Here is an 18,712-nt window from a genome sequence, read left to right as displayed (position 1 = left end):
AGCATCAACCCTGAAGGTGATGCGTGGAGGGAATATTTAAAAAAAAAAAAAAAGATGGCACATTTTCAAAACATGTGTTGTTTATTTCCTGAAGCGCACATCCAGTATCGAGATGAATAAATAAAAGAACTCCAGTACCTTGAATAATATAATATCAGCAGGCATGGCTAATGAGTCGTCCCAAGGCAAGAAGCTGACCGAGGGAGCGCGTCTGTCAGAGGCAGACGATAGGGCATGTTTCATATAGAAAAGATGCGAAATGGAAAAAAGTTAGCAGAACTGAAGCAGAAAATTTAAAAAGCAAGCATTTTGTAATAAGTCGTGTTTTAACAGAAGATCCACATTTTTTTTTTTTTTTTACAAATGAACGGGCCACCAAAGCTCGGCGAGGAGCTTGAGAGGGAGAGCAGCAACCTTTACAGCAGGGAATATAAGTATTGTTGACTTTCTTCCCAGGAAAGATTTTTAACAATCAGCATACTGGCATGAGAGTAACGCAGGCAATCCACAAAAATCAAAACAAAGAAGTCAAAAATAGTTTGTTGTACACGATCCATGGAATTTGTCCGTACATAACAAAACAGCCTCTTGTGGGTTCGGACTGCTTTAAGTCGCTTTGTGTGTAGAGAAAATAGTCGCATGCTCAGGTGAGATTTTGACACGTCTTCAAATAATTTTAAAGCATCTCCTTTGCTCTCACCTGTACATTTTCCCAGAGATTTTTAATTGGATTTAAGGCTGACTTCTCCAGTCAACAGAGTAACTAGATAATTTTCTCTCCTGAAACCCATTGAGTGTTTTCATGATTGTGTGTTTAGGATAATCGCCTTGCTTAAAAAGAAAAAAAATCCACCCACGTTAAATCTTCAGATTATCAAATTCTGACATGTTTTCACCCCAAAACGGCAGTTTTTTGTGATGCGTTTGGTGCGAACGCAGTGCCATTCCTCCTCCAAATGTGTCATGGTGGCATCCAAAGAGTCCAAAAACTTTGACTAGGCTATGTTCTCGGGGCTTTCACAATTGATCTGCAGCAAACATAAAACATGATTTTCCTTCTTCAGTGGAGTCTTGTGCATTGCACGTGCATAGAGTCCATTTTATTTAAATCCACTAATAATTTTTGAGAATGACTTGACCTGCTAATTCCAAGTTCTTTTAAATGTAATTTGTTTTATCAGAAGAGGATATGGTCATGACTGGTTTAAAAATAAAATAATGTTCCTCTCACTTTTAGTAAATGCCCCCAAACATTGCTGACAAGAACATTTATAAGTTCAGAAATAAGTTTGTAAACCAAACCAATTAGTATATTTACCACATGGAGGTTGTGAAGATCTTGTGTGGTGGTGATAAAACTCCTTTTCATCAATTAGGACTAAATCAGCTAACTCAAAACATTTGAATCGATAAAGAGCAGAGTTTCTGTGTAAAAACTGAAATTAGTTTGGATTTCTTTGCATGCTTTTAGTTTACGTGGATAACTACCAACGTCTGGAATGAATTACAATGTGACAGGCCCGTTATGCATCTATCTCCTGACAAAACGCAGACCAGTGTCAATACTTATTTTCCCTGCTATACGTCATTGATACTTGAAAAATACGTATTTTACAGTATTTTTTTTATTTTCTCAGTGTCTTTATACAGAGTATATTCATATAGTTTCTGCTGACTATTTTCACATTCTCACCACAGAGTAACAAGTGCTTTGAGTAAAACATCTGCAGAAAAGAAAAAACCAAACCAAACCAAAATAATAAAAAAACAAAAAAAACATGCACCTTTTAATAGCTTTGTCGGCCTAAACAAAAAACAAACAAAAAGAATAAACAGGAATGTTCAAGGCGACCAAAAGAATCTTCTTCAGGCGTCTTCGTTCCGAGTCATTTGAGTTCCCCTCGATCAACGTTTTTCCGACTAATCGAATCATGCCTACGTCAAGCTTTACACCGTGGAGTTAGCAACACAAAACCATACAAGGGGCAGGCAAGCGTCTCAACACAAAGGCTCCTTAAAACCTCATGAGTCCACAGAAGAAAGGCAAGCATTCTCCAATAAATTATAAAACCCCCAACATGTATAAAAAAATGTTGACGCTGGGTTGACAAGGGTTTTTGGGGGTTAGGGGAGGATGCTAGTGGACTGAGCAGGTTCTTGGAGAAGAGGGTGGTCCAACCCTCCCTCGACAACTCTTTAACTCGATGGGTTATGGGGTCCGGTAGTCCGCCCTGGTTTGCGTCCTCCCTCTCATGGGACAGGCTGCCGGGGCTGTTTGCATGTCTGTGATTGGGCGAGGACAAAAAAAAAAAGAGACGGGCAGGGCTGGTCTGAGGATGACGGGGGAAACGACAGAGCGCGTCGCCCCCGTTGTACTGCACGAACAGCAACCAATCCTGAGATAGCAGGAGTCTGATACAAAAACACACCACAAAAGGCACTTTATAAAATGACAGTGCTTCTGTTCTAAGGAAATTCAAGTTGACAAAGAGTTAAAGAGAGAGTCGGTGAGCGCCCCCTTCCCCCTCTTTTCCTCCCAAATAAAAACATTCTCTTCAGTGTGAGACTAAAGCCGGAGATAGTTTTGTTTTCAACAATCAATCAAAGCACAAAATTTACTACTCGTGTGTCTCGCGGCCCGCCTTGATTCGTCCCCGGAGGAATCCAGGTCCAGCGTGGCGAGAGAACGGGAAAAAAAGAAAAAGGAGAAAAACTGAAAATGTCACACTACAAACTCGGCACTAAAAACCATAAAGCCAGAATACAGTTGCATTGCAGCGGAGTTCACGTCTGCGGGCTCGGCCGACTACTGCAGCCCGTGGAAAAGGGTCCGTTCCTCTCAGGTCTCTTTGTGTTGTCAGGTGCTTTACATCCTCTCTCGACCGTTCCTGCCTCTCCAGACCCCTGCCACAGCCCTCCCCACCCTCACCACCCCTGCGCCCCACTCTCAGTCGTCCTCTCCTCCCCCGTAGAGGTCTGCCAGCTTCTTGAAACGCGGACCCCAGTCGTTGAGGTAGTCGTAGTCCTGGTCTCCTGAGCTGGTGGAGTTGAGCGAGCTGACGGAGCCGGCGGTCGAACCGCTACCCTCATAGTCGAACACCAGCAGGGAGTCGTACGGTGGGGCGGTGGGGTCGTTGTCGGCGGCCCTCAGACCCTGAAGCCGTAAAGAGAGAAGAAGGAAATTGCTTACGTGAGACTAGAGCTCGCATAAGCAATTTGTGCTTAGTTTTGCTGTGAAAACAAAACTAAATAATTAGGAGCCTTTCTGGAATGGCAAAAAACCTGAGAGTTGGTCTTTCTAGAGGAGCAAAACGCAATTTTTCAATTGTGATGTTTTCATTAATTCAATTCAATTCACAATTATTTAGTCAAGGACAGCACATCAAACAAAGTTACAGGATAAAAACAAGAAACTGATGTTTTGTACTTGTTTTCTAGCCACAGAGTAATTTACAAACCCAGGCCTTGGTTGGCCGAACTCAACGCCAGGCCCTGGTGGAACTATTTGGGTAGAAGTTTGTTGCCGTTTCCGTCCGTATCAAATTAGATGTGTTTTGCAAAACTACAATGGAAACACAAGTCATGTGCCCACAGATGTTACTTCTGGCAGAAACGACAAAAAAGGCAACAGGAAGTAGTAGTAGTAGTTGGAGGATGACGGTTTGATTTTGTAATTTTTTTCAGCGCACAGTTTGTAAAAAGTTGTCATTTGAACATGCCGAATCCAAAGCTCTTCTATAAAATCCCAGATTCCAATTTCCCCAAAATAAGGAGCTTCCTGCACTGATGGCTGAAGAAGACTTAATTTTATGATCTACAACTACCATTCCAAGAGAACAACAAGAACATCTGATGTTGTTGCTGGATGTATGTTGTTAACCCATGCAGACGCATTTATATCAATGTTTCAAAAACCAGAACGTCATTTCCAAAGCATTTCCGTCAATACCCCACCAAGGTATTGGTACTCCTTCCAGCACCTCAGAAGTCAGAAGTGGAGACAGATAAATCCCACGCATCTACGACTACTTTAAAATGGCAGAAGTGTCTTGCTCTTCGTATAAAAAGATTATCGAGAAAAAAACAGTGCGGTAATCCCGATTGTTGGCTGCTCAAAATTTAAGGTACATATATTTCCCACCTTCTCACTCTTTGACTGGAAATTATTTCTGGGTCTTATTCATGCTTTTAAATACTGCTGCTAGCCGGTGGCACAAACTACTTGTCATTACTACTTCATTCCCTGGACCCACCATGCCAGCTTGATGTAGCACAAGTACCCTCCTGGCTGCATAGGTGCTTTCAAAAGACACACGGAGATGGCAAAATGCTCTTTAATGCCACTTTGGAGTTTTTTTTTTTTTTTAAAGTGCTCATCCTTCAAATGCATTAAGGATATTCAAACCCAAGGGAAGCCATATATTCTTCATGTCCAAATTACTTACTTTTCCAAACTTGAATTTCCAAGCTACTCAGTCCTTTTAAGCCCAGTTTTAAAGTTTAAATACGAGACCTAACTTCGGATGTGTGGAAGATTTTCTTCAAAACATTCAACCTGCTAAAACCAAAGAGAAGGAAGAAAGGAAAACTCTGAAAGCACAAATCTTTTCTTTTCTTGTCTGATTTTTGTCTTTTTCCATACTTGTCCAGCCCTTAAAAACAGACCAAACAATCCAGAACACTGAGAACCTTTCCTCCTACAAGAGTTTTTCCTGTGAAATACAAAAATGAGTGTTTTCAGGAGCTGGTTATCCAGCTGGGAAAGTAGATTCATGGGTGCAGTTGACTTTAAAGAATGTGGTAAACTCCTCTTCTCCGGCTCACCCACCGGGAAGGCTTCTAATGATCCATCATCGGCTGAAAGCTGATTGAGAAGCAGAACAAACGCCTCCACCAGGAACGCTGCTGGCAGAAACTCAACTCTCACAACAGAAGGAAAATCGCTTTATATTAGCCATAAACCGTTATGACGGCATAATTAGTCTTAAGTATAAAAACAGGTGCCCACCATAAAAACATGGATGTACGATACATTTTTAAGTCATGGATCCCAGAAGACGTTGACAGAAGGTGTCGACCTAAAAACCTACGTCGTTTATGAAGTCTCCTATGTCCCCCGGGTGGGGCACGCTGGGTCTGATGGGGTACTGCGACTCAGCAATCACAGGCCTCTCATCGACCCGGCGCACTCCCGTTGGCTTGCTGATGATGTGGTCCAGAGACTCTGGCTGCTGCAGCTGGCTCAGGTCGTAGTCCTGGATGAAACGACCAGAGAGAAAAATTGAGATTAAAATCGGTAAGGAGGATCAGAAAAAAATCACAAAAATACAACAATCATAGAATTCTTCGTGAAGAGAATAGTACGTATTCAGTGTCAAACTCAAATCTGGCCGTCCATGGCTTTTTATTTGGCCCTCTAGACTCAAGGGGACACAGGAGGTGACATAAACTGAATCTTCAAAATAATAGTGTTTAAATATTATTTTATCAACCAATTAAATCAGTCCTTCTAGTATTCTGTGATTCCGAGATTGTGGAACTTCATGTAAAATCAGCAGATCTCCCACATTTTGTTGTGCTAATGCGCATTTTGTTGTCAGTTTATGGCAAATTTTCCACAAAAATGGTCAAAAACATTGAGTTTAAGTGACCAACTCCCACCTGCAGATGGCAGTGTTGCTTCTGCTGTGATCGCCGTGGTAACGAAAGTCGTCATACATAAGCGGAAATTTCGCTAGCATTTTTTTGTAAATATCTCGATAGTCTATGATTTATAAAAGAAAGTCACAAAAACAATCGTGAATTCCTGGAGATTGAAATGAATGTGAAAAGATATATATATATATATATATATAATAATTTATCTTTAAAAAATACTTATTGAATACAGACACAGATTTTTATTAATATTTTTAAGAATTTGTTCATTACTGTTTTTTTAAATCAATACATTTTTAATGATCTTGATTTGGCCTAAAATCAACCGCTGTAGAGTTTACATTAAGATACACTCCTCCGGTTGGAAATCCTTCCAATCTTTTAGTTTTCTTGTCCTCCCATAATTTTCTCTTTAAAACTTTCTTTCCCCACACTAATTAATTCAAAAGAAACAGAACAGGTAGTTTATCTCTTTACTGTTATCCTACATATGATTCATAAATATACCGTATTTTCCACACTATAAAGCGCCCCGGATTATAAGGCGCACCTTCAATGAATGGCCTATTTGAAAACTTTTCATATATAAGGCGCACCGCATTATAAGGCGCATAGAAAAGACGCTGCAGGAGAGGCTGGAGTTACGTTATGCATCCACTAGATGGAGCTGCACTAAAGTGAATATCAACAAAACAGTCCGACTCCGGTCGGCGAGGAGAGCCTTCCGCGACTGGGCCGGGGCGTGGCCGGACAATGGTCACCCTTCTCCGTTCGCGCACAGCATGTTGGTGGAGAACGTGGTGCTAAATGACCTGCAGATGACCTGATTCTACACGATCGGTAGGTAGATAGGTCAGTCAAACTTTATTTATAGATTACAAACCAGCGTTCCGACAACTATCCCAGCATGCGCTGCGCGTTTCTTCTTCTACGGGGGAAAATGAAGTCGGCAGCTGCTTACCATAGTTGCTAGACCTGTTGTGGCTCAATATTGGTCCATATATAAGGTGCACCGGATTATAAGGCGCACTGTCGGCTTTTGAGGAAATTGAAGGTTTTCAGGTGCGCCTTATAGTGCGGAAAATACGGTACCCATTAAATCTTCATCCAGGCACGTCAGTGCAAAGAGGCCTGCGAGGACCACAGCCATCTGTTGCTCGCGTCTTTTTACTCTCCACATATTGGTGTGTGAAGGTGTTGGAAATAAGTGAGAATCAAAACAACATTTATTTATTTAACTGTCTGCACTGAATTCGGCTCTCTGGGGTTCAGGGACTTTAATTACGTAGAAAATAGCCAGGCTGTAGAGGACAAAGGAATATGCAGCTTCACATTCCTAAACTTCAACATATTTAGCATAGCATAAAAATGGCTGGAAAGACATGGTTGTCAACCAACAAAAGTATGGCTCACTTTTTAGATATTTGTTTAAACTTTGTATTTCGCATCGTACCTAACAAAAGGCTTTACAGACAAAAAAAAAAAAGCATACCTTATCTGTGTTTCGCCTTTATGTTGTTTTCTTTCACTTTCATTTTATTTTCTCTGTGCTGAGCTTGAAAATAACAATATTTAATTTTTTTATTTACATAAAACTTTTTTAACCTGCACAACAAATCGGAATTAATAAGATGAGGTTTGTGTGAAGAAAAAGAACCAAAAAAAAAAACAAAAAAAAAAAAACGCATGGTGTTTATTCTGCCTGAAGAAATCAGCAGGAATCTTAAGCTTGTCAGTGCCTTTTCTTTTCAGAACCCAAATGGTTGCTGGTTCATGCTGAGGTACCAGGAATACTGCCAATACGGATCATGATCAAAACCCTTAAACAGACAGAACGGCGCTATAATTATCCCTGCGCAGATGTAGAAGCTTTTGTAAAAAGTTTGAAGGTTTTGTATCGTTCCAAGAGACGAGAGCAGAGATGCTTTGTGAAATGTGTGAAAAGCTGCTTTGTGATAGTCATTAAGGTCATAAATCCCGCAAAAACGGTTTCAAACGGCTCATTGCACTACGTCGGATTTATCATATGCAGTTTTTGTCGGCTCTTCTTGTCGTTTCCAGCAGTCGACTGAGGCGGGGGAAAAAGCACAAGCGTGTTCATGCGTGTTGACCTTTTCCAACAGCTTTCTGCGAAACTCAATAAAAGTGAGACATTGTTAATATGAGCTCAATCTGTGCTTTATCTGCGGGAGGTTAACGCAGTGCATGAATGTGTTAAAACGAGTGCGTTGATGACAGCAGTTAATTTTAGTGGAAGAATTTAAACTTAGCTTTTTTCTTTCTTCCAGATAAATGAACTAAGCAAGTTTTCCCTGGAGATATTTAATAACCTCATGTTGAGTAATAAACAGGCTTTTCTTTAAGTTTATGTAGTTAAAATCATGAAATACTCCTTAGCTTCAAAGTGCAATTTAGGTGTTTGCTGCGAAAGCCTATTTTGGCTGTAAAAATGTACGATTTTAATATGGTCTTCTGCCTAAAATAATGGCCAAAATAATTGTTTACCAAAAGATGATTTTGGCAAAAATTGACATGGCCCCTTATTTTAGGAATGTAACAATAACATTCATAGGGTGCCGCACAAACAGACAAAGATGCAAACACTTTTTACAAAGCAATAACAGTCATTTACTTCCTAAGTAAGATTAGTCAAATGAAATCAAACATTCCTTTATGAAGAAGGCACCAGGGAGAAAATGCCACACCATCATGTATCCTCCTACCATGTAACAACTGTTAAACATCTAGACTTTTGTACACTTTGCTCCGGTGTAATCGGAAACACAGTTTTATGACACAGTGGTATAAATCATGTCGCGTGAATTCAGGCAAAGTTGGCAATTTGATCAAATCAACAAACACGTCAGGAGGAAAATGCTGTGGGTCGGTTTCTAAGCTGACTACCTCTAGCTCTTGTAAACACCACTGTCTATGAGCCCCAAATGGCTGTGCTACATCCACGGACATGAACAAGTAGAAGCTATGCCTACATCAGCAAAAACAACTTGGGAAAATAATTGTAGTTCCGCCACTCAATACTCCCATTCCTCACTGCTACTGCGCCTCGGTGTCAGTAGGTGTTGCAAAGGGTCAATAATGACAGATCACAATTTAACTGTTGCTGTGTTTTTGTTACGAAGGTGTGCCAAACTTTATTGATATTCTGCTATTATTGAAAAAACACAATTCCACGTACATGAATGAGCTTGTTCACACAAACATCATAATCCCACCACTTCCTGTCGTCGTCTTCGTCGTGTTCCGGCAGCAGTAACATCCGGTTGTTGATCACATAACAAGTATTTCCATTCCTTCAAGTTTTGCAAAACACACCAACTTCGACACAGCCGAAAAACCACCTCATCGAGTTTTTTTTTCAAAATGGGAACATTTCCATTAAATGAATCTATTTTGTGATTCCAATTTGTGCGATTTTTTGGTCAATGGAAATGCAGTTTGTGATTAACGGATAGAAACATCCAGTCTTGATTATTGCCCAACCTGTAGAATCAAGGAATCAGTTAAATAAAACCCACCTGTCGACATGAAGAAGGCCTAAAAATCTCAACATATCAAGGCCCTGATCTAAACAGGTACCATGATGAGGGAATCATCAGTGTTATTCTCTTCACTTGTCAGCGTTGCGCATCGCTATACCTGGTTTGTGTATATCTGTAGTAATCTGTCGTACCTGGTCTTCCTCTCCACCTCCCTCTTCGTCATACTTCAGGATGTTGTCTCTGACGTCGTCCTCTGGGTCGATCAGCAGGGGCTTCGCTTGCCGCTCCTTCTCTCTGCGCTTCATCCACACCACAAACAGCAGAACCATACCTTCCGAAGGGAAAAAAAACAACAATCAAATCTCAAAATCATGTGGGAGCAGCCATTCTAGAGAGTCGCACTCACTCAGCAGTATGATGATGCAGATGAGGATAGCGATGATGGCTCCGGTGCCGAGGCCAGCGGCCGCCACCGCTCCCGTGGCACTGCAGTCCCCGTTGTTGTCGCAGGGACACACTTTGATCCTGATCATGGAGCGGTTGGACAGAGGCGGGTTCCCCGAGTCAGACACTATGACCGGGATCACGTAGACGCCTGCCTCCAGGTAAGGAATCCTCAGTCTGAGCTGAGCGTAGTCGCCTGCCGAAGTCAGACAAGGAAAGTGGGTGGGGAAAAGGGAAGACGGACTAAGACATCTTTTAAAATGTAAACAAACCTTTGTTTACATCACACACGTGAGTGCACGGCATCAGCCGCTTCAGCACGAGCAATCACTTTGACGTGTATGGCTGAAGGCAGAAACATCTAAAACTACAGTGTGTAACCTTCAGCATCTATCACTCAGCCTCAGACAAGAGCCTCTGTGGGAGTCGGATCCAGGTATGTGATCAGATTTGTCCTCAAGACAGCTGCTGTGATGCATCCATCCTGTTGGATTAGGTGACAGATCGGCTGCTCGGGGGACCGCGAGACGAATGGATCTCATTTGTCACAAACGATAGATTGTACGTCAGGGCTGGATGGCACCCGTGTTCCTCACTGCGAGCTTTCTGAGACGTTTTGTTAAACTCGGACCTTCCCTCTCACTGCCTATAGCCACCACCGCCCTCGATCCTGAAGATTAATACAGCCAGATTTTTTTTTTTGCGCCACGTCAGGAGTACGGTTTGTAATTTACCGAGGACGCAGGTTGTCCATCTTGCACTCTCTCTCTCTCGCCTGCTTTATGACCCGAGGGGTCCATTTTCACCATGATCTCGTCTTAAATGCAGCGTGCGGCGTTTAATTACCGTTCAGTCTGGAGATGGTCCAGTTCCGGCGGATGCTGGCGGGAAATGAAGGCAGCTCAAAGACGAACGGCCCGACGTTGGGCTCGGCGTCGGCGTCCGAAGCCGTGATGTTGATTCTGGAGTTGGGCCGGGCTCGCTCACAGATTTGCGCCTCCTTGGGTATCAGCACGGGAGCGTTGTCATTGACGTCAATCAGGTAGATCTGGAGCGTCCCGGTCCCACTGGCCTGCGGCGAACCTGTGGGAGGGAGGGAAGATGGAAGAGACGACACTTTAAAAAAAAAAAGAGAGACTGAAGAGTTCAGATGGAATGACATGACACTGGGGAAGAAGAAGCAGCAGCAGCAGAAGCAAGGGCTGCTTCCTTTTTAGACGCATAGTTGCAGCCGAGTCCTTTGTGGAACTGAGAAAACACACAAGGAAGGAAACAACGAGGAAGACGATGTGTTGTGTCTGCTAAGGGGGTGGAAGTGCAGGGAGGATGCATGAAAGCCAAACACACAAAACAAATGAGTGGACACAGCCCGACGTTGGGCTCGGCGTCCAGCAGATGTTCCAGATGTTCCTTTTCTTTGCCTTTATAATTGCCCTGAAAAGTTTGAACTGTCTGAGGTGAGACTCTCATAAAGATTTCTGTTATGTGCTCTTTGCATATCCCCCCTGAGAAATGAGTCAAACACTAACCTTTCAAAACAAGCTCATCATTATAACCACTTCAGGTATGGTTCTCAAAGCCAGGTCAAAGCAAGACCAATTTATTCTTTCTCTTTTTTTTGTGTAGTTTTCCTTGCTGCCAACAGGAAAAAGTGCTCTTGAGCTGAATAAAAAATATTGTTTGCTGCTGTCTGAAGTCGGTTCTGCTGAACACGATACAGGAATGAAAGCCTCTGGCTTCTTTCCCATCAGAAAAACTTCAAAGCATCAAAATCAGGCTGAACTGTACTGTGAAGGTAAATATTTTACACAGGGGCCGAAAAAATTTGTTGATAGCCAACCATAGCCACCTTGGTGTAAGTCAGGGGTCGGCAACAGAGCTTGACTCCAACTAATTTGTTGAAGTCGGGGCAAAAAATTGTCAAGAGCAGCTGAACCTGCAATAAAAATAACTTTACAGTGTACGCAAACTTAGCGTGAAAGTACAGAGATTTGGGATTGGTTGAATTATTTCTTCATCAGTGCTTCTTGGCAATAAATTTCCTACCAGTGTAAAGATTAATTATTTCATTTTAAATGCTGCCACATTTGGAAGGTATGTGGATTTACGTCCTCAGCAGTGGAGTTAGGTAAGTGAGTTGCATCCATGTACAGCGACCTGTTTGCCAAGCAGAGATTTACTGAGATGAGACTCAATAAGCAGTGGAAATCTCAGAAACCGAACCTTAGCCTCAACCTGTGCTCATCGCCCTTTACAAAGTCCAGGATAAAAATTATACATACAGGCTCAAAGATACTTGTGTATATATGAGCCTATCAACAAGCTACTATGGCATTATGCTGGCTGGTTGAATTTGACACCTGAAACTTTAAACATAACTGGTCGTCCCAACAAGACAACGACCACAAACACAAATCCATAGTTGCTTTGCAATGGACAAACTATGCAGAGATGCACGGATTAAGAATAATACCTGGGGGTCAGTGGGAGGGAACCATCACATCTGAATTGATTCTGGCAGTTCTGGTAAGAGTTGTCACTAGTTTTGCCAGTTTCCTCCTCCACTTCAAAGAGAGAAGTGCTGATCCAAATGAGGCGACTGTTGATGTTGATTCAAACATTAACATGGACTTCTCTTCCCTGATTGGCTCAGTTGCAATTCAACTGGAGAAATCTAACTCAATGGTAGAAAAGCTAGACGCAGACCTAGAGAGATGATTGTGTATGAAGGCAATGGCCATGTTATTGGTATGGTAACCACTTTCAAAAAATAGCTAAATAAATACATAAATAAATAAAAAAAAAATAAGCAGAGAAATGCAATATGCTAAGGGTATATTAAACAAATAGTGTAGTATATGTATATATTTCAGCCTCTATATACAATTTAAATTTGGTAAGAGTATTTTCATTCCATCCTTCAAAAAAATAGCACTGGAGCTTCATTAAAAACATAAACATATATAAAATATATTTCCCTGATGAATGTCCCAAGCAAGGGACCCAATATGTGCCAAACATTTTCCTGTCTTTGGCCGGTTGTGTCCATGAGTCCATATACAACAGATTAAATCTCCACTCTGCAGCCTAAAAGAGGACACAAGCAGGTAAGAGGGATAGAGACCGGCCTCTCTGCTCTGAACCCAGGCTGAGGTAAGACAGTCTGGGGCAAAGTAGAACAATCTTGTCCCATCGATCCAGATGAGAAATCCTGTCTGGATGTCCGGGAGGTTGCGCCCCTCCAGGCCGAGGAGGAACAGAACCATCCGGCTTGTTATCGCCTCAAAACCGGCATCTGTGTTTACACTGAATGGTGGCGCATTAGCACACAAGTGCAGCTTTTATAACCTGTAATGGCACCGTTACTACTGAAAAATATATACAGTAGCTCACGAGCAACCAACGCCGAAACCCATGTTTATGTCTTTTTCATAGACGCTTTGAATTTTTAAGCGAAACGACGTCAAACTGCACTTGCACTTATGCCAGCTGTCTTCCCGCCGCACGGACCTGTCTGCATTCAAGCCGTACCAGCGGTGCTGAAAATATACAGGACTTCTCCGTGTAAATAATGAAGGAGCCACAAATCGCTAAGCACCAGAAGTCCTATCGATTAAACATGAATGGACAACATTTCCCTTTTAATTCTACAACTTCTCTCCTGGACTTCTGCTCCCAAAGACGTGATGCAACACAATCCTATCTCTTTAAAAAGAAAAAGAAAAAGAAAAAAGTAAACACTTCCAGGAGAAAATATAAAATATGGACATATTGTCTACGTTTCATTCTGGATCCGAACTTTTGAAAGATAGGAAGAAATTAATGAGAACGCTCCTGCACCACATGCCATGTAGAAGAAAATCAGTTGATCAAGCAGGCTTATTTGTGTGGCATATCTGAGCAACAAGGCACTTCAAAGTGCTTTACATCATAAAAACACAAAGATAAAAAGTCACGAACACAACATTCAGTCACTGATTGAGAAACCAGGAACAAACGTTACATTTTGTCGAGTGGCACCGTCAAAATCCTCAATGCACATCAAATATGTTGGTCGATGTTCCAGTGATTTTGGTTCAAAAGCAACTGGAAGCAGGTGGGTTTTAGAGGTAAGGTGGTCCTATAAAGCATGTGTCAAACACAAGGCATGTGAGCCAAATCTGGCCCGCCATAGCTTTTTATGTGGCCCTTAAACACTTCAGAGGTATGCATAGATAAAGATCAAGATAACAGTTGTGTGCTTAGATATTGTTAAATTAATCAAATGAAAGCGATTTTTATCTGTTTACTGACAAATTACATCAGTCGATGCTTCCAGTTTTACTGCGATCGTGAAAATTAACGCAAAATCAACTAATCGCGTTGTTTTCTTATGCTTGTGCCTAACAGAGTCTACGGAAAATTTTCCAGAAAAAATTGTCAAAAACATTGGCTTTAAGTGATGCCAACTCCCACCTGCAGGTGGCGGTATGTTTTACTTCTACACTTATTTGCGAGTAATAAAAAAAAATCAAATTTTGCCGTATTTCTGGCAAATATTTCGAGAATATGATCTTAATGTGTCCCAAAGCGAAAACGAGTTTGACGCCCCTGACATAAAAGTATTAACTCACACGAGCTGAACCCAAACGCAAACAATTTGAAAATGAATGTGTCCTTTTGAGTTCAGATCGCAATAATCACGGGCTGGTTTGTATTGACTTAGTACAACAACAACAACAAAAAAAACCCCTCCAAACAAAACGGGATAAGACATATTTCAGGTTGCTGCACGACAAAATGTGGAAAAAAGTGAATTGCGTCTCACTGCTTTTGCAATGCACTGTGGGCACACTGCACTGTTGAACAAACAGTGATTTATTGTGGCCTTGGCTTCTTTTTTGTTGACAGCTACCTCCGAGCAGTCTGTCAGCAAGCCGATGTAAATTCCCAATGAGGCGCAGCACACAGCGTGCTCCAGCAGCTCATCAGTGTTTTTCCTATGAACTCCTCTCCGCTGCACGCCGCAGCCTGGTGCATCAACTTACAAGCAAAGGTCCGCTGCCCGGCGCCCCGAGGCCCATCGACTGTCTTGTCGGTTATGATTGGCCGGGTGCTTTGTTGCCGCTCACGCTTCGCTTGAGTAGAATAAGTGAAGAGAATTTCAATCAAAGTGGAATATATCCTCTTGTTGACGCCGGTCTCCAGAATCAATAGACAGTCAACAACTTTAAGCTGCGCCTGGCGCGCTTCGGGGCGTCGAATCCCTCATTTCTCACCGGAGGAGAAAAGAAAACACCTGGGTGCCTCCTACTTCAACACAGAGCGAGTTACTCTGTTTGCCGAGCTTTAGTCATTTGTCTTCATACGGAGCTGCAGCGGCTGAGGTGGATGCTGAGGACGCTCACCGGCAGCTAATGGGTTTTCCTTTATTATTTTGACCAAAAAGTGCTTTAACACGTCTTCCCCATTTGACTTTTTCCACATAATGTCGGGTTAACCGCAAGCTTCAGTGGGTTACTGGGCATTTAATAGCTGAACATAAAGTGGTTAAAAGGCTTTCGGATTCAAAATCCAAAATTTTAAATTAATCTATATAGAATATGAGTCTTACTTCTTCAAAAAATGTAAGACTTTTGCACAATGTTCTAATTGTTTTTATCTGTACTTCATGTTTTTCACCTACTAACTCATCCTCCTATATTCAGCCACATTACCAGAAAATGCTACAGAAGTGACAATTGCCCAGATGTTTTACAGATGACGTATTCTTTCTGAATCATCTTAAGGCTTCTTTTTTTTTTTTTTTTACGGGGTGGGGCAAAGTTCAGTTGCACTTTTCTATTGTCGACGCACAAAAGAGCCCTCTGTATCTGTGAGCCTGGATAATGACATGTCCATCTCCTGTGGCGAGTTCTGCACATGTTGTGATGAGATTTTTTTTTTCCTCTGTGATCTTCCACCAGTGTTTCTCACCCGGGCCTCGTTTCCTCACACAACTCTGCACAGATTTTTTTATTTTTTCCTTTCTTCTGCACCCAAACAGCTGCTTCGGCCTTCCGCTAATGATCCCGCTGTCTCTCAGATTAATGCGTTGTATTTTGCCACATAAGGACAGCCTGATTATTAGGGCGGGTTCCTTTGCGTGTTTTGAGTTTATAGTGCTGTCTTCCAAATGCAAATGGCAGCAGTATTGGCGACCGTCACCTTGGCTGTGTGACAAAATACAACTTCAGTGATGCAGTGAAACTTTTTACTTATACAGAGTTTACATTTGATCTGGCTCATGTAATATATCTCTCTTTGCAAATGGCATAAATGTTCCACAACGAGCAGAATTTGTTCTAACACCTCCGTTAATCTGACCAGCTGCAGCAGCCCAGACAGAACATGGAGGTCCGCCAACGTTGTTGTTGTTGTTGTTGTTGTTGTTCTGCGCCTGAGAGCGTACGTGCAAGATGACATAAGTCAACATTTCCAAATGTTTTCAGTCTACGTCACGGACAAGATTCCCATTGCGTTTCTAAAAACGTTTCACTCTGGAACCCGTTTGTCAAACCTTGGAGTTTAGGTCCGGATAAAATGCTGTTGCTGGGTGAGAAGGACCAGAATGCAACAAAACATTTCTGCCTTACCGTCCTGGCATGGTCATGTACAAACAGGGTGTTATACTTTTTGAAAAGTTGTCTGTTTGGAAATGGCATGAGAATCAGAGTGGAAAGAAAAAGCCTGGATGTTGAAATTAAGGAAAAAGTACAATTAGCGTGCCAACGGGCTCGTCTTCAATGCCGCCAACCACAAGTTAGCTAACCAAGCTACTGGACCAACAAAACTAGCTAGTACCAGTTTGTCAGACTATCCCTGGTGAAGCGAGTTTTACACCAACATGGACAGAAAAGGCGCTAAATAAGAACCTCGTGCTCCAAAATCCAGAATCACAAAGCTTGACTGAAATCTTTGGTCGCTAGCATCCAGTTGGATTGTGGGAAACGAAGGACTTTATCACGACAAATGTAGGAAATCAAAATGCTCGACTATGAAATCCAACTCCACAGCCAGGTTGTGCAGCGTGTTCATGGCTCACTGAACACACATTGAATGCTGGCGTACGTGGAAACCTTGAAAAAGACTGAGCCGTCTGGTCACGATAAAAAGAAGTATGGCTCATCATAGAACCTCGCAGAGTCTAGGTCTATTTTACTGCTTGTATTCATTCAGGTGACATTTAGGGCTTTTGACCAACTATCTCTACATTTGTGCCTTATAGGTGTAGTTTTGGCTCGACTAGTAAAATCTGGTCTAGATTAAGAAAAACGCCCAACATATTGAACTGGTTTGTGCGAACAATGTTTTTAAAATTCACTGAGTTGTTTGGTCTGTGATCATTCAGCCACGAAAAAAGACGATTCACACAAATAATTAAAAGCCAAGGATTAATATTTATTTCTATGCACGGGTGCATGTAAAGCTTTTTGAAAAGCTGCAAATGCTTTTTCATCTGGACCTCTTCATATTTATGAAACAAACTGTCTGTCTTCATGCATATTCCATGCCGCGTCCTATTCAGAGCGTTTCTCATCCCAAGGTTTTATTCCGCAGCTTTTTATTAAATGTAATCTGGGTATTTATTTCTTTAGCTAAATTTAAGGTGTGCGGAGAAAAAAAAAAAAAGCGTGCTCCACGCACTGCACACATTTTAAACCTCCCCTGGGGCAAATCTGGGATGTTTGGCTTTTTTTTTTCTAAATTAAACTGTCTTGACATGATTTGAAGGCTGCTTCCCAGCCCGCACAAGCGACAGAGAGACGCAGATCCGGTGTAATTTCCCCATAAATCCACCTTCCATCTTAATCCTTGGAAAATTTCTAAACGATCCTGCCTAAATAGTGAGAAAATGGGTTATTTGATTAAGCTCTGATCCACTTAGTCCTTTGATTCTGAACAAGAAAAGCAGAAAATAAACCTCTTTGATATCTTTATCAAAGGAAACAAACAAGATCCTACAGCATCCAAGCACCTCGGTATGGCTCCGCGGGAGGGCTTTGAGCTAAAAGTAGCATTTTGACCCGATAAAATGTTAAAGGCTCAGCAAAGTTGTAACAGCTCATCTTGATGAGTGCTAAGTGTCATGGAAGTCCATCAATACTGCATGAAATGTCCTGGGGGGAAACAGCTCTAATGGCAGCCTCATGATGGCACTGTAGGAAAACAGAAACATGCCTATGGGAGTCGTTTTTAAAAAACAGCTTCGCCGAACTTCATGGGAATACAACAAATGTGTTTCAGACTGTCATTTTCCAGTGAGACACACAAAGTCACAGACTGACTGACACACCTTGCAAAGCAATACAAACCCTTTAGAAATGTTCGGTTTGCTGCCACATTTAATTTTAATGTAATTTATTGGGATTTTGTGTCAGAACAGCATAAAATGGAAGGAGCCGGATATGTGCATTCTTGCAAAGTGTGCCGTGCATCTGTGCTCATATAATCAACTTAAAAGTGCAATTACATTAGAGCTTCCAGTGTTTCCGTCAGATCCAAATCCACTTTAAAATCTTTCGACGTGCATATTTGAGATCTGAACTTTCTCTGGGCCTTTTCAGAAAAAAAAAGCTTCCCTATACGACGATACTGCCACCAACACGACTGTAGGGACTGTAGGTTTTGGCTAACAATGGTCTAATCCGTTGAAGAATTAAAATCTCATTCACAGATGGCAAAAATATGACCAAAACAAAAAAAAAAGAAAAAGAAAGTAACATACCCAGTCCATATGCAGCCAACACCGAGCGTATCTTCACACCATTGATTCCAACATACATGCACTATTCAGAACGGGAACATATCAAATGTGCAAAAAAACCTACCTAGAAAAGGTGACACGTTTTCACAAAATCCCTTCCATTTCTTTGCATCGATAACTAAATAACAGATTTTTCAATACACCAGCACAGCAGGCAAGATGGGAAACGATGGAATAGCCGGAGGGGTTCTTGAAATGAAAAGTGTCTTGGGTGGGCCCCACTTCCCACCCACTCACACACACACACACACACACACACACACACACACACACACACACACACACACACACACACACACACACACACACACACACACACACACAC

General features: G+C 41.9%; 1 protein-coding gene across 3 annotated transcripts in view; it reads right to left on the bottom strand.

The window, feature by feature from the left end:
* Window positions 1-343: 343 nt before the first annotated feature.
* Window positions 344-18,712, bottom strand: part of LOC103465092 (cadherin-4-like) — a 323,849-nt gene continuing 305,480 nt past the window's right edge. For all 3 annotated transcript variants that reach the window (XM_008409643.2, XM_008409644.2, XM_008409645.2), the window contains 5 exons: window positions 10,449-10,685; window positions 9,565-9,798; window positions 9,350-9,489; window positions 5,091-5,255; window positions 344-3,154 (listed from right to left, as the gene is read on the bottom strand). In XM_008409643.2, the coding sequence (XP_008407865.1) occupies window positions 2,948-3,154; window positions 5,091-5,255; window positions 9,350-9,489; window positions 9,565-9,798; window positions 10,449-10,685 (983 nt within the window). In that variant the 3' untranslated portion in view covers window positions 344-2,947. The remainder of the gene's footprint in view (window positions 3,155-5,090; window positions 5,256-9,349; window positions 9,490-9,564; window positions 9,799-10,448; window positions 10,686-18,712) is intronic.

This window comes from Poecilia reticulata, linkage group LG5 (assembly GCF_000633615.1).
Source record: "Poecilia reticulata strain Guanapo linkage group LG5, Guppy_female_1.0+MT, whole genome shotgun sequence".
In the NCBI taxonomy this organism is placed as follows: domain Eukaryota; kingdom Metazoa; phylum Chordata; class Actinopteri; order Cyprinodontiformes; family Poeciliidae; genus Poecilia; species Poecilia reticulata.
The sequence above is the reverse complement of the archived record's forward strand: the minus strand, read 5'-3'. Positions and strand labels throughout refer to the sequence as shown.